Source organism: Suricata suricatta, chromosome 4 (genome assembly GCF_006229205.1).
Source record: "Suricata suricatta isolate VVHF042 chromosome 4, meerkat_22Aug2017_6uvM2_HiC, whole genome shotgun sequence".
Lineage (NCBI taxonomy): Eukaryota > Metazoa > Chordata > Mammalia > Carnivora > Herpestidae > Suricata > Suricata suricatta.
The window spans coordinates 129,003,800-129,019,397 of record NC_043703.1 but is presented as its reverse complement, the minus strand read 5'-3'; the positions used below and the strand labels follow the sequence as shown (position 1 = coordinate 129,019,397).

The 15,598-nt window shown below is 47.5% G+C and overlaps 1 protein-coding gene and 1 long non-coding RNA gene across 4 annotated transcripts; both read left to right on the top strand.

Annotated features, from left to right (window-relative positions):
* Positions 1 to 940: 940 nt before the first annotated feature.
* Positions 941 to 6,713, top strand: CHCHD5 (coiled-coil-helix-coiled-coil-helix domain containing 5). Of its 3 annotated transcripts, none has more exons than XM_029936303.1 (4): positions 941 to 1,199; positions 2,270 to 2,410; positions 2,508 to 2,673; positions 6,538 to 6,713. In XM_029936303.1, coding segments are annotated over exons 1-4 (333 nt in total). In that variant the 5' UTR covers positions 941 to 1,197; the 3' UTR covers positions 6,562 to 6,713. The 3 variants fall into 3 exon arrangements, with proteins under 3 accessions (XP_029792163.1, XP_029792164.1, XP_029792162.1); XM_029936304.1 differs by having other exon boundaries at positions 960 to 1,046; XM_029936302.1 differs by lacking the exon at positions 941 to 1,199 and having other exon boundaries at positions 2,259 to 2,410.
* A 4,880-nt stretch (positions 6,714 to 11,593) lies between these two features.
* LOC115289092 lies at positions 11,594 to 12,799 on the top strand. Its single transcript, XR_003907372.1, has 2 exons — positions 11,594 to 11,953; positions 12,308 to 12,799. It is a non-coding gene; the product is annotated as an uncharacterized LOC115289092 (long non-coding RNA).
* Positions 12,800 to 15,598: the final 2,799 nt, after the last annotated feature.

Below are 15,598 nucleotides of genomic sequence, written 5' to 3'. Positions count from 1 at the left end.
GGCTCCAAACCTACTCCTCATCTGAGGCAGGTTCAGAGGGCCAGTGGCACAATCTTACACTGAGGGCCAACCAGAGTAGCAAAACCGTAACAGCCTCCTATATCAGCTCTCACTTACCCTGAACTCCTGAGGGCCCAAGCTCTGCCGTAAACTGTTCAAATGCACTAAGGTCTAAGTAAAGGATGTCACTATCATCATCCCCATTTTACAGATGAGCACACCAATACTCCAAGTAGTTGCTACCTGCTCACAAACAGCTCTTGTCCCTCAAACTCTATGATGAAGTGCATTTTATGTTCATTTTCGGTGGAGTCTGGGAAGACCCCCTACATATTAGACTGCTGGGCTGATGCTTACTTAGACTCTGCCCAAGGGATACGGCTGCCCAACCTCACAGGAAGGAAAACGTAGCATAAGGCTTCACACTGGAGGACAGAGCAGGAGATGGAAGCAATACCCTGCCAGGAGAAATCACAAAAAATTACGCATGCCCATAATCACGTGGAACCAGTATTAAAACTCAAGTCCTGCCTGGCTCCAGGGCTTCTAACAATGAGTGGGGAAGGGAGTCTGGTCTGGGCAACCCAGGCACAGCAGATAGGACGTCCAGGCCGCCTGCTCCCACTCTTGCGGTGACCCGCCCCCCAACCCCCCACCGCCTTCCTGTGGCTCCGTGCATGTGCACGAACCAGAATCCCGAGGGGACAGGGAGCGCTTGCGGAAAACAGATGGTGGCACCGCGGCGCTATGCATCAGACTCCTCGCGTCCAACAGCCCGCAACCACGGTGCCCAAAGTAGCCACCAACAGCGCCACGTGGGCAGACGATGGCAGCCGCTCGCGACCAGATCCTGGAGAGTGGCTAGGAGCGCACGCAGTAGCGGCCACGCCTTACTTCCGGTACAGTGCTGCGTCGCCCCCCCCCCCCCCGCAAGCCGGAAGTAGAAAGGCGTAGAACAACCGAGTCGGCCTGGGGACCCGAAGTGGCTGCTCAGGGCCGCCAATACAGGCAGGACCGGAAAAAGACACAGGGCGCCGCCATGACAGGTTGGTTCTAAAGGGAATGAGGCAACTTGCCGGGTCTGTGACCGGAAGAAACGAGGCAGGGACAGCTGAGCTGGGCGCCGCCATGACACCCTGCACCGGAAAAGGCGGGGCGCTCCTCCCTGACTGATTCCGCACCAGCACGGGTCTAGAGATGTGAGTAGCTGGAGCGCCTATCTCCGATCTGCGCCTCACCCCTTTCCTTCCCCAGTGCTCTGCACCTAGGCCCGCACTCCAGGAAGAAAGAGTGGCCTTTGTTTATCGGAGAACCGACCATTAGGGTTCAGCGCCGTCCATTACACGTTCCATGGAGGCCCCGCCCTCTGAAGGTTTAGGCCCCGCCTCTCTCTCGTTGTAACTGAGGATTTTCAATCCCTTGTTCAACACCCAGTCCCTGTCCGCGGGATCCCAGATCCGGCCCCTCACCCTGCAGACTTCAGAATTGTCTCCGGACTTCTACGATTTTTAGACCCGTTTTTAGAGCTCCGGGTTCGTCCCCCTAGATCACCTGACCATATCATTTTGCACCTGTAGATCTGTGCAGTACCCCAGACCGCCCATGTAGTGCCCACAGACTTGTTCTTAGACCTCTGGTTCCGCTCTGGATTTCTAATCTTGTTCGCAAAAGCTTACTTGTAGGACCCTCCAGAGCTATTCCAGACCCCCATTCTCATCCAGGACTTCCATATCATGCCCCTAGAACTCTGAGACCCACCCCAGGATCCCTAAACCTCAGGACCTCAAGTCTCACCTCCAGTACCACTGCTCTCAGGCCTAATCTCGAAAACTGGTCAGGAGACCCTTCTGCAGGACCCAAGACTTCACCACTTGGACTTATAAACCTATTTTTACCATCTCCAAATCCCTTTGGGGTTCCCAGATTTTCCCCCTAGAACTCAGTATATTACCTAAGGCCCTGATGAGGGATGCCTGGACTCTGAAGACCCTTCTTGCAGGATCCCAAGGCTTACCTTTGAATAATTAGGTCTTTTTTTCTTTCTAAAAAAAGATCTCCACTATCTTCCCTGAAGCCTCCCAGCCTGTTCCACATTCCCCAGGGCCCATGCCTTACCTCTCCCTCCACTTCCCTGGCCCTGTCCCAGGATCCTTCAGACTCCCTGATCTGCCCAGGATCCCTAGTGTTCCCCCCTCCACCTCTACACCAGACCAGAACTCCCTTTCTTGTCTGTTGCCTAGAATTATCCTCAGCCCATTATGTTCTACAGGCAGGCAGCCCTGGAGGTCACTGCTCGCTACTGTGGCCGGGAGCTGGAGCAATATGGCCAGTGTGTGGCGGCCAAACCTGAGTCGTGGCAGCGGGACTGCCACCACCTTAAGATGAGTATCGCTCAATGCACATCCTCCCAGTGAGTGTAGGCAAATATGAGACACCCTGTGGTGTGGGGCAGGGGAGGTGGGCAGTGGAGTTCAAGTCTGAAGGCCTAAAATGCCCTACCTCTACAGCCCAATCATCCGGCAGATCCGCCAGGCGTGTGCTGAGCCTTTTGAGGCCTTTGAAGAGTGTCTTCGACAGAATGAGGCAGCAGTGGGCAACTGTGCAGAGCATGTGCGCCGCTTCCTGCAGTGTGCTGACCGGGTACAGCCACCACGCTCCCCCTCAACTGTGGAGGTGAGGCGGGGGGCTTATCAGTTCTAGTTGCTCCGACTAAAGACCTGAGAGTTATCTCCATCCTCACCCTACCGCCCCCCCAGACCTGCCCTGTGCATCCAGAATCCAGAACATGATCACTTCTTGCCTCTTCCCATAGCCCCTGCTTTATTCCAGCCACTTCCCTGACCTGTTCACCTCCAGGATCCCTGCTCTGGCCTTTTCCTGGGTCTCCCTGAATCTCCTCTTACTTGCCTCCATACAGTAGCCAGAGAGAGCATATAGGAACTGAGAACTAATCATGTTACATGTTTGCTTAGAGCTCTTCCATAGCTTCCTGTTCACACTGAGAACATCCCAGGTCCTTGCTGGGTTCTCTGTGTTCATCCTCAGGCTGACGTCATCCACCTCCTTCCTTACCTGCTCTATGTTCCTTTCCTCACTGCCCCTCAGCTGTACTGGGTGAGGGGGTGTGGAGGAGGTAGACAAGTCTTACTCTATTTAATGAATACATTACATAAATAGATATGCAGTATAACTATGGTATTAAAATTTTGTGGGTGGCTGTGATTTTTTTTAAATGTCTGTGGGGCACCTGGTTGACTCAGTCGGCTAAGTGTCCTACTTCAGCTCAGGTCATGATCTTGTGGTCCGTGAGTTCAAGCCCTGTGTTAGGTTCTGTGATGACAGCTCAAAGCCTGGAGCCTGTTTCTCATTCTGTGTCTCTCTTTCTCTCTCTGCCCCTCCCCCACTCATCCCCTGTCTGTCTCTGTCTCAAAAATAAATAAACCAAAAATAAATTAAAAAGTCTATAAAGATCTCATGGGGAGCAGTAATAAAAACAAAGTTGAGGAGCACCCGGGTGGTTCAGTTGGTTATGTGTCCAACTTTAGCTCAGGTCATGATCTTGGTGGTTTGTGAGTTTAAGCCCTGCATCAGGCTCTGTGCCAGAAGCTCAGAGCCCAGAGCCTACTTCATATTCTGTATCATTCTTCTCTCTGCCCTTCCCAGCTCGCTCTCGCTCTCTCTCTCTCTCTCTCTCTCTCTCTCTCTCTCTCTCTCGCAAAAATAAATAAATGTTCGGGGCGCCTGGGTGGCTCAGTCGGTTAAGCCTCCGACTTCGGCTCAGGTCAGATCTCACGTTTGTGGGTTCAAGCCCCGTGTCAGGCTCTGTGCTGACAGCTAACTCAGAGCCTGGAGCCTGCTTCCCGTTCTGTGTCTCCATTTCTCTCTCTGCCCCTCCCCCTCTCATGCTCTATCTCTCTGTATCAAAAATAAATAAAACATTAAAAAAAAAAGTTGAAAAAAAAATAAATAAATGTTCAAAAAAACAAAGTTGAGAAACACTAGTTTAGATGTTTACTGCCTCTCCCGTCCCCCCAACCGGATGGACTGTGAGCTCCTAAGACAAAAGTCACATCTTATACCACCTACCTCTTAACGTCCTCTCATTTGGGCCTCATGGCTCTGTATTATCCCTTTCAATCCATTCTCTGTGATGGTCCCAGAGGAAATCTGACTGTGTTCTGCTTCCCTTAAAAAACCTTTCCAGGGCCTCTGGGTGGCTCAGTCAGTTAAGCATCCCACTTTGGCTCAGGTCATGATCTCACGGTTCGTGGGTTCGAGCCCCGCATCGGGCTCTGTGCTGACAACTAGCTCAGAGCCTGGAGCCTGCTTCGGATTCTGTGTCTCCCTTTCTCTTTGACCCTCCCCTGCTCATGCTGTCTCTCTGTCTGTCTGTCTGTCTCTCTCTCTCTCTCAACAAAACAAAACAAAAAGCCCTTCGGTGACTCCTTATTTCCACCAGGCCAGGTCTCAATTCTGGCACAGCCTCTGGGTCCTGGCATGGTGTGGACTCTAGCCGCACTACTCCCCGCCTTCCATCTCAGCTCTGTGTTCCAGCCCCAGTGAACGTGCGTAACTCAAGTGCATGCCTGTCTGTGCTGCTTCTGGCTGTTACCCAACTGTTTCCTTGTGCCTGGACTGCCCTTCTAGGCCACCTGGCTGCTTGCTACTCCAACTTAGATATCACCTCCCTCTGAAAATCTCCCATGCTGGCCTGTCCCCATCCCCAGGTGCCATGGTCTCTGAGCTCCCCCTCTCATGACTTATATTTTACTGCCTTGTAACTGCTTCATTCCCATTGCCTGTTTAAGAGGAGTTCTTGGCTAAAAGTGGAGGAGATGCCTTTCGGCCAGGTCCTGTAGTCCTTGTTTTGTTTTGTTTTAATAAGGGACTAATAAATGAAAAGTTCAGTCCTTACGAGCCAACATTAGCAGGAAGGACTTTTAATTCCTTTTTTGTGTGAATATAATTTATTGTCAAATTAGCTTACATACAACACCCAGTGTCCATTGCAACAAGTGCCCTCCTCAATGCCCATCACCCATTTTCCCCTCTCTCCACCCCACCATCCATCCTCAGTTGTTCTCTATATTTAAGAGCCTCTTGTGGTTTGCCTTCCTCCCTCTGTTTGTAATTTTTTCCCCTCCCCTCCCCCATGGTCTTCTGTTAAGTTTCTCAAGATCCACATATGAGTGAAAACATAGGATATCTGTCCTTCTCTGACTGATTTCACTCAGCATAATAACTTCCAGTTCCATCCACGTTGCTGCAAATGGCAGGATTTCATTCTTTCTCATTGCCAAGTAGTATTCCATTGTATGGATAAACCACATCTTCTTTATCAGAACTTTTAGTTCTTAGAAAATATTTAGTAATGATTTCATACTGTTCACATTAATTTTTTAGTCTATATGTTCATCATATAGTTCTGTAGATGCCGACATATATTAGTCATATGTTGGGTTTTTTTTTCAGTTTTTTTTTAAATTTTTTTTAATGTTTTATTTATTTTTGATACAGAGAGAGACAGTGCATGAGAGGGGGAGAGGCAGAGAGAGAAGGAGACACAGAACCAGAAGCAGGCTCCAGGCTCTGAGCTAGCTGTCAGCACAGAGCCTGACGCGGGGCTCGAACCCACGAACGTGAGATCTGACCTGAGCCGAAGCCGGAGACTTAACCGACTGATCCACCCAGGCGCCCCTTTTTTTCAGTTTTTTCGGGCATGTGAACAGTAAAGACCTCACTTTCCCATCTTAGAGCTAGTTGTTTCCTCCCTGGATAAGCAGCCAGCCTCTCCCTGGTCTCTCCTGTGGCCATCCTGCCCTGCCCCCCAAGTCTACTCTTCCCTGGCAGCCAGAGGAGCTTGTAAAAGTGGCAGTTAGGTCACATCTCTCCCTTTTACAGCCTTGTCATAGCTCTCAGGGCACTCAGAATAATTAGCACCACACCTGCTCCTCCTCCTTCCGGGTAGTGGCATCCCAGGTGCAGCTTTCCCCACCTGATTGGGCAGCGAGATGCCAGCCTCCTCTATTCTCTAATCTATAAAGTGGCAAACATACAGCCAGTCTCATCTCAGAAAACATGATGTAAAGACATCTATTGTTCATGAAGCTGACAGAAGTGCTACCTATACCTGCCCCTCCACACACACCCTCATTTACTTTTCTTTGTAGGATTTATCCAGTTGACATATTTTTATTTGATCATTTGTTGTCGGTCTCTTCCTTGAGTTAGCGATATATGCCTGCTTCATTCACTGCCCTGTAATGATGTTATAGAGCAGGTGCTCAGTAAATACAATAAATGGTGCCTTCCCTGCTCCCAGTGACAGTTCAATGTGTCTGACGTGTACATGTCAGATGGCCATGGTCATCACCTCTCCCTCCAGACTGTAGACTTGTCAAGGCACATACTCTCTCCCTCCAGACTGTAGACTTGTCAAGGGCAGCCTCTGCTGTGTCTACAGAATCTCCCCAGTGGTGATCCTGGGGCCGGGCACAAAGTAGGTGCTAGTAGGTGTTGATGTGTTTTTTTCTATAGGCACAGCCGCTTCCTGCCTCCTGAGGACTCTTTGAGCCACAGGAAAACTAGACGTGAGTGACCACTTGATGTCTCCACCCCTGAAGAGTGGCCAGGTGGAGACATGATGACCCTGGATGTGGGTTTGCTTCTCTGGACAGCAGGACTCACAATAAATAAAGACTCTGTATACTGGGCTTTGATTCCTGCCTTCAGCACCAGTGGGGACCCTGGAGAGCTGCCTGGGCAGAAACCCTGCTTCTCTGTCCCCAGCTTCACTTAGTGTGCCAAGGAAGGGCCTGTTCCCCAGGATTAAGATGAATCCTCTTCCCATGTTAACTCTGCCACTTCCTGTCTCCTGCTGCTTAGACACGGGAAAAGGCTCTCTCCTTTCCACTTTAGCATTTACCAAGTCTTTATTGAGTGTTTACTTGAGGCTTAGAGGGCAATAAATACCACAGTTCTTTTCCCCCTGAGTTTTGAGCCAGTTATGTGATAGACCTGCACACTAGGCAATGGGACTAGAAATACTGGCTTTATTATTGAAAACAGCTGCATTGTGGGATGTGGCTTAGAGTCGCTGCCCTGGTTTGTGTCTTCCAGAGTCCAACCCTTAGAACTGGAGTGCAGATAGTATATTTGGAATGTATGATTCCAGAAGCATTTGGAAGGTGGGGGGAGGTGAGACAGGAAGGCAGCCAATAAAAGGTGCATTATCAGGCCAGTCACCACAGTGGGCAATGGGCTTAATCCAGGGATCAAGGAGGTTGGGCTATAGATCATCAACTTTCCATCTGTCACTGGGGCTGTTTCCATGGGCATTGACCATCTAGCACCTCTGCCTGCCCCACGTGTGGTACGTGCCCTGGCATCAAAAGAGCCCTGAGCAGAGAGTAGTGGAGAATCAAGCATTCACTTCCCAGAAGAATGCTGAGTGGGTGTGGGCAGGGACCAGCAGTGGCTGCCGCAGCTCCTGAGCGTTTCTCTTCAGGAGTGCATGTTCTGTGGGCCCAGCTGGTTGATTATAGGCTCCCCAGCAGGGACAGGTCCTAAAGGACAGAGGCCAGATAGACATGTGTGTCGGAGAAAGAACCCCAGGTGCCTTGTTGGTGTGCCTAGGGCCTGCAGCCAGATTCCTGGGTCCAGACATGTCATCTCCCCCTATAGGTGACTCCAGGCTTCCAGAAATTAGAAGTGACTGGCCAGTGCTGCCTGGACTGGCTATTTGAAACCTAAGGCTTGTGCTCTGGCTTGGAAAAATGAGCTACAGTGTCTCCTCCTCAGGATTTGATTGTTAAGATGAAAGTTGTTAGTTGGCTTGGGAGCTAAGGTAGAAGTCTTGCCTTCAGGGTTGCAAGAGCTGTCAGATGCCGGATGGCCCAAACCAGAGAAAATCCAGACAGAGAGAGGGTTGTGATCAGTTTACGTGGTCCCTAAAAGAACTGCTTGGGTCCTGGTGGCTTTCTGTTTGCAGCTCCAGTTTCCTTGCGCTGTGGATTGAGTCCTCAGATTTCTTGGTATTCAGCCAACCCCACTTTGCATGGGTAAGCTTGAGTGGGGTTCTGCTCCGTGTAGCTAAAAACACTATGATAAGAACAGACAAAACAGGTCGAGACAAAACAGGTAGAACCTTTCCAAGTGACCTCTCTCCCAATAGGCTAGACCAGCTTCCTTATCTGGTGGTATCAGGAGTCCAAGAGAGCAAAAATGGAACCATCAAAGTCCGTTTTTATCACATTCTTTGGTCAGTGCAAGTCACAAGGTCAGCCCAGGTTAAGGTGTGGGGACACTCCACCTCTTGATGGCATTTGGTTGCAAGGAATTTTGCCCACATTTAAACTACCATAAAAACTTTTAATAGTTTCTATTCCCGGGGTGAATTGTGTTTAGGAAGTTTTCACATGATCTAAATTCTCAAATTGCCATAAATTCATCCTCATATAATCTTTTTAATGTCTATAGAATCTGTAGTGAAAGTTGTTTCTCATTTCTCACATTGGCTATTTGTACCCTCTTTGTTTTCTACTTATTCAATCTTGATTAGTTTACCAATTTACTAATCACAAATTTTACTTTTGGCTTTGTCAGTGTTCTTTGTGTTGTATATTGGTTTTTAATTTAATTATCTTCTTTATAATTACCTTTTCAGACTTAATTTTGTTTTCTACCTTTTTTTAAAGTTTATTTTCTGAGAGGGTGCATGCACATGCGCGCGCGCGCGCGCACACACACACACACACACACACACACACACACACACACAAGCAATGTAGGGGAGACAAGAGAGAGTGAATCCCAGGCAGACTCTACACTTTGTAAACCAACGCAGGGCTCGAATTCATGAACAATGAGATCATGACCTGAGCTGAAATCAAGAGTCAGGCACTTAACCGACTGAGCCATCCAGGCACCCTGTTTTCTACCTTTTTGAAATGAATGCTTGCTGACTTTTAGCCTTTATTTTCTTTAAGGTGTATTTATTTTTGAGAGCATGCAAGCAGGGGAGGGGCAAAGAGAGAAAGACACAGAATCGGAAGCAGGCTCCAGACTCTGAGCTGTCAGCACAGAGCCTCATGTGGGGCTCAAACTCATGAACGGTGAGAACATAACCTGACGGAGCTACCAGGTGCCTCATCTTTTTTCTTTTCTAATGTGTGTACTTAAATTTCCCACAAAGCAAGCCTTTCTGTTTTGAATTTTTCATTGATTCCAGCTTATTTAGAAGTTGAAAACTGGGGGCGCCTGGGTGGCTCAGTCAGTTGAGTCTCCGGCTTCAGCTCAGGTCAGATCTCACGTCCGTGGGTTCGAGCCCCACGTCAGGCTCTGTGCTGACAGCTAGCTCAGAGCCTGGAGCCTGCTTCAGTTCTGTGTCTCCTTCTCTCTGCCCTTCCCCCTCTCATGCTCTCTCTCTGTATCAAAAATAAATAAAACATTAAAAAAAAAAGTTGAAAACTGTATTTTTAAATTTCTAAGCATATGGGGATTTTTCTAGTTATCTTGCCTAATTGCAGTTGGGTTGGGAACACATTTTAATGGTTTCAATCTTTTGAAATATGTTGAGACTTTATGGCTTGGCATAGGGTCAGCTTTTGTTAATGTGCCATCTGTGCTTGAATCATAATCCTTGGTTCATGATGCACTATCTTATGTTGGGTTCCCCCAGAAATAGACTTTGAGGCAAGGCACTGGTAGATAACCCCAGAAAGCACTGGGAGGGTAGAGGGAAGTGAAACAGGAAGGGAAAGCAGCACATCAAGGCTGCATTATCAAGCAAGTTATCACTGGGCAACAGCTTAATTCTCTGGGAGACTCTGGGAAACAGGAGAGAACATACACTTCCCACTCAAGAGGTGGAGGTATTTATACACTAACCCTCATCAAGCATTTAGTTCAGGGTCATTTAGGGGACTGGAGTTTAAATTCCCTGCTGCTTCCTGTTTTTCAGATACAGAGGCAGAGGGGACTGTGGTAGAGAGAAAGCTCTCTAGCAAAGAGCAGCTGCCTCAGTGCAGTTCTCTTCAGTGGTGGCCACCCTATGGCCATTCATTACAATGGCCATCACCCATTGCAATAGCCACCATTGCCCTAGCCTTTTCATGGCTGCCCTAAGAGCAGCCACCATCATCTCCAGTACCTTTGCTGCCCGTCGCTGCTGCTACCCATCACTGCATCCTATCAAAACTGCCATTAATGGAGGTATCGCAATAACAGGAATGCTTTCAAAATGTTTGACTCAGTTCACGAAGAGTGGCTACCTTGGACCCAAGGAGGCCACCTAGAAGTGGTGGGCATGAAGGCTGGGGGAGTATTGAGAACAGTGTGAGGGAGGGACAGGTGGCAGTGTAGGGGGATGTGTGCAGATGCTGAAGTAGTTGAGTTAGCTGATGACCCTCAGGATTCTGAGGAGGCATAAAATGGCAGCCAAAGGAGTGCAGGGGTGAGGAGGTAGGGTATGTTAGCAGAAAGCAGAGCATGTGTTCAGCAGTCTTCATCTCACCTTTGGTGGTTGAACTGAGAATTTGTGCTTGCCATTGAATATACTGACTTTGTTGCTAAAGGTCATCAGAATAATAATGATAATAAATATTCTAGTCAGTACTGCCCTTCAGTGGGCAAGCACATTGTTTATGCTGTGGAAAGCTTTCAGTCATAATATGCACAAACAGAATGAGATTCTTTAAGGAAATTCATAATTCTGAAAGAAAGCAAGTTGGCAGGTCACCTGGCTGGCTCAGTTGGTAGAACTTGATCTCAGGGTTGTGAGTTCAAGCCCCATGTTGTACATAAAGCTTTAAAAAAAAAAAAAGGTTGGAGTTCCTGAGTGGCTCACTCATCTGACTAAGTGTCTGATTTCAGCTTAGGTCATGATCTCACGGTCAGCGAGTTCAAGCCCTGCATCAGGTTCTGTGCTGACAGCTCAGAGCCTGGAACCTGCTTCAGATTCTGTGTGTCTCCCTCTCTGCTCCTCCCCTGCTTGTGCTCTGTCTCTCTCTGTCTCTCAAAAATGAAAAAATGTTTAAAAAAAAAAGGCAAGCTGGCTTCTACCATTAAGTGTGCTGCTTTTAAAAAGTCTGAGGCCACACCCTAGAGCAATTAAATCAGAATGTCTTAGGGTGAGACCCAGACTTTGGTATTAAAAAATATATACCAAGGGGCAGCTGGCTGGCTCAGTCAGTAGAACATGTGACTCTTGATCTCTGGGTTGTGAGTTCAAGCTCCAAGTTGGGCATGGAGCCTACTTAAAAAAATGTATATACTGATTTGAAAATCTATTTTAATGTGGAGGCAAGGCTGGGAAGCACTGTCCTAGTGACATTTCTCAATTCTGGTTGACTGTGTTTTATATTAACATGCTTGAGATTGAGGTTTGAAAGCTCTTGAGCCTATTTTGAAGCCCCTGATGACAGAGATTTCAGAGTCTAGGGAGCCGAGGAGTGTCACAATAATATTTCTTTTCTAACCTAGTAAGTATTTACCAGTGAGGTGGTGATGTGAAACAAGGTCAGACCCAGATAATTTGAATCCTTCCTTCTCTGATGGGCCAGACATTATAGGATTCATGGTGTGTCAGGTCAGCTGAACAGAAGGAAAGAGTGTCACTTTGAAAAATATTAAGTAAAGAAGTGGCAAAAATGCCAAGGACATGGACAAGACTGTGTAACAAAGGGACCTGCCCTCCTGAGGCTCCCAAGGCAGACACCTAGATGGTCAATGGAGCTGTTCTTGTTGCAGAGCGTGGGCAGAGTCTAGTCCAAGGCAAATCTCGTGCTACCCAGGAGAAGTCACTGAGGATAACACCAGGACTGTGGAGGGGCAGTGCAAGGTGCTGGTGAGGAAAAGGGGGAAATGCAGACCAGATAATGAAGAACCAGAACAACCCGGAGGCATCTGTACCCAGCAGAGCATGAGCCCCGTGGAACCAGGCCCAGGCAAATATGTATGTTCTTAAGATGCATGAATAAATGTTTATTTTGAGAGAGAGAGAGAGTACACATGAGCATGAGTGGGGGGAGGATAGAGAATCCCAAGTGGACCTTGTGCTGACGGAGGGCTCGATATGAGTGGAGTTCGGGGCTCAGTCCCACGAACCAGGAGATATGGCGTGAGCCAAAATCAAGACTCGGACACTTAACTGACTAAGCCACCCAGGCACCCCTTTAAATGAAAGACTTTTAAAAAGGAGAATGTAAACCCCATAGTACTGATTAAAAAGCAAATTACCTATGTTGAATAAGAAATACATTTTTTTCTGACAATACAATAACTTCACTTTCTCTATTTCCTTTTACAGTAAGAATTCTCTAAACTGCCTACAGTCTTGAGGTTGCCCTTCTTTTCTTCTGTGTGGAGGTGAAACTGAAAATCCTAATTATTCCATGATCAGTGCTTTTGCCAAGAGGATACCAAGCTTGATATCATCACATCGGACCGACACCAGGAATTAGTGCGATGTGGGCTTGCTGAGCTGCGAGTCAAAGCAGATTTTACGTAATGAAGTAAAAGCAATCAACTAAAAAAGTCTCATTAATGCTTCTGTACGTTTTGAGGAAATGGAAATGTGACCAAAATGCACATTATGAACTCCTCAAGATCACAGGTAGGTAAATCACCTCTCGGTTTTAGCAGTGTTGTACAGAAGATCTCCAGGACATCTGACAAATAAGATCTTTTCATTTTCTTTGGTAAGAAACATAGACTGAATGGGATGGGCCAAAATTTACATTTGCACTGCCTGCCAAATATGCAAATAAATAAGAAAAGTCTACTTTATCTTTGGATGAAAGATCAGCAGTCTTCTTCATTTTCTGTGATTGCATTATAGTCATCATAGGAATTCAGAAAGTGATTGAAACCCCATTTTTCAAATCAAAGTACCTGGGAACTAGAGGGCACATTTGTCGTTGCTGCCATGCTGCAGTGGACTAACTATAGGAAAACTAACTATAGCATGAATAACTACAGGAAGACCTGACAATCAGTTTTGCACCCTAAGGGGCCAACACAGCTGTTTCCAGGATTTCCCCCTTTTGTTAGCCCACAGGACATTTGAGCTGCAGTATCTGAATCGGGAAACGTGAGGGTGCTCCGCTTCACAGAGCATTTAAGGGAAGGATACTGTGTGATAAGGCCTGCTCCTTGGTGTGGTGTGCCCCAGCCAGTTCAGTGGCTGCTGGTTTCCACTGAGCATTGGTGTCTTTTGGGGAGACCAAAAAGCCCCCACTTTTGATAGATTTAGAAGTACTGAACTTGTGAGATTTAGTCTCCATGTGTACTTTCATATCTGTGCACCGTGCGCAAGCTCACATTCCTTTCTGCACAGTGTACAGTGTGCTCTGTTCTGCTTACTTTCCTAATCCAGTTATACGTGTCCTCACATTTGTCATTCAACTGCCTCAGTCATCTGGTCTGTGTTTTCAGTGATGTCTGTATCATGCTGTGTTGTTTCATAGTCATTCTCATTTTCATTGTCTGAACTCCTAGAAAATACAGTCACACTACTCCAAATGTTAAAAGTTGGACTAGTGTTGTCTCTCTAGAGAGCACAACAGTTAATCCATAGTCAAAGACAGATGTTGGGCACCTGGGGGGCTCAGTTGGTTGGGCGTCTGAGTCTTGATTTCAGCTCAGGTCATGATCTCAAGGTTTGTGGGATTGGGCCTGGTGTCTGGCTCAGCGTTGACAGTGCAAAGCCTGCTTGGGATTGATTTTCTCTCTCCCTTTCTCTCTCTGCCCCTTTCCACACACGTGCATGCTCTCTTTCTCTAAAAGTTAAATAAACATTAAGAAAAAAAAGACTGTTAACACACAACTACAGTGATTTTAAGCTGCATACCTAAGTCCCATCATTCAGAGTGATGTGGCCTTGCATGATTCATTATTTTGAGTCACAAAGTATAGACCAGGGAGTAGGAGGGAGTGGGACAGCACGAGCAGCTATGGAAAGTAGGCAACTCTTGACCTTCGGTCTCCACTCAGACTTTTCTCCCAAACAAACTCCACACTTGCAATCAGCTGCCTACCCAGTATCTCCGTGTTGTTGTCTTGAAACATCTCAGTTTCACCAAGTTCAGACTTGAGCCCCCGATGCTGCTCCTGGAACCACCCACCCTTGGCCTTCCCTAATTCAGGTGGTTCCATTCTTGCAGCTGTTCAGGCCAGCTTGGAAGCCTCTGTGACCCCTGTTTTCTCCGTAGCCGGTGCAGCAGGAGATCAGTTAGCTCCATCTTCAAAGTAGATCCACACCTCCCGTTAGCAAACCCAGCACGAGCCACTGTCGCTCTCCCCGATTTTCTGCAGCAGCCTCCCTGCTCTCCCAGTTTCTACTTCGCTCCCACCCCTGGGCAGGTTCTCAGTACAACAGTCAGAGGGATCCCTTTCAATATGTAAATCATAGTAGGGGCCCCTGGGTGGCTCAGTCGGTTGACCTTCTGACTTCTACTCAGGTCATTATCTCGCAGTTTGTGAGTTCAAGCCCCATGTTGGGGTCTCTGCTGTCAGCACAGAACTCTGGCTCCTCTGTCCCCCTTCTCTCTCTGCTCCTCCCCTGCACTTGTGCACACACTGTCTCTCAAAAATAAATAAACATTAAAAAATGTTTTAAACATATAAGTCAGAATATATATCACTTCTCTAAAACTGCGAAGGCACATCATCTGACTTAGAAAAAAGCCAAAAAGTCCTTACCCTTACCTCTAAAACCTGTGTGATCTGGACACCTTCCTCATCATTACATCTCTGACCTCATTTCCTTCTAGGTTCTCAGCCACATGGAATTCTTCCTGCTCTTTAACACTGCAGACTTGGCCCTGCCTCAGGGACTTTGCATTAATTGTTTCACTGGGAAACTTCTCCCAGATAAACATGTGACTGTCACCTCTAGGTCTTTTCTTAAATGTCACCCTCTTCCCACCCTACTTAGCATAGACACCTACCCCTCACCCTGCACCTTCTTTACTCCTTCACCTCTTTTCATACAAGGCACTTATTTATTGGGCTTATTGTTTATTGTCTGTCTCACCCACCAGAATGGGGCAAGAATTTTTGTCTCATTTGTTCCCTGATATATTCGAGGGATTTAGAATAGTGTCTAGTACATAGTAGGGGCTCAATAAATATTTTAGAATGAATGAAGGAAGTGGTCACCATCCTCTGTTCAGGTTATAGCCTGGGAAGTTTGGCTGTAGTTGCCGTGAGGCACAGGTTCCCTAGAATGGTGGTGAGTGGTGGGCTGAGTCAGGGGCCTAGTAGTCAACTGCTGCTACCTCTCATCTCCTGCCCTAAGTGGCGCTAGCCAGGTTGATCAAGGTTGCAACATTGTCTGGGGAAGAAGACTCAGAGGAAATAAAAGTATCGGCTAACTTCAGAAGACAGTCAGATGCCTCAAAGGTGGTCAGATAAGCAGTGCAGGGGCAGAGGGTTGGGCTAAGTTGGGTGGTAGAGAATGCCCTTTGGAAGATGACGTTTGTTTGTTTGTTTTTTAAATGTTTATTTTTGTGGAGGGGGGAGGGGCAGAGTCAGAGAGAAGGGGACAGAGGATCTGAAGCAGGCTCTGCACTGACAGCAGAGAGCTCAATGTAGGGTT

Excerpts from the sequence above, each read along its gene's own strand:
- CHCHD5 (XM_029936302.1), top strand. The coding sequence starts at position 2,259 with ATGTTCTACAGGCAGGCAGCCCTGGAGGTCACTGCTCGCTACTGTGGC. Across the intron at positions 2,411-2,507 it reads GCTCAATGCACATCCTCCCA|CCCAATCATCCGGCAGATCC; the intron begins GTGAGTGTAGGC and ends CTACCTCTACAG. Across the intron at positions 2,674-6,537 it reads GCTCCCCCTCAACTGTGGAG|GCACAGCCGCTTCCTGCCTC; the intron begins GTGAGGCGGGGG and ends TTTTTTCTATAG.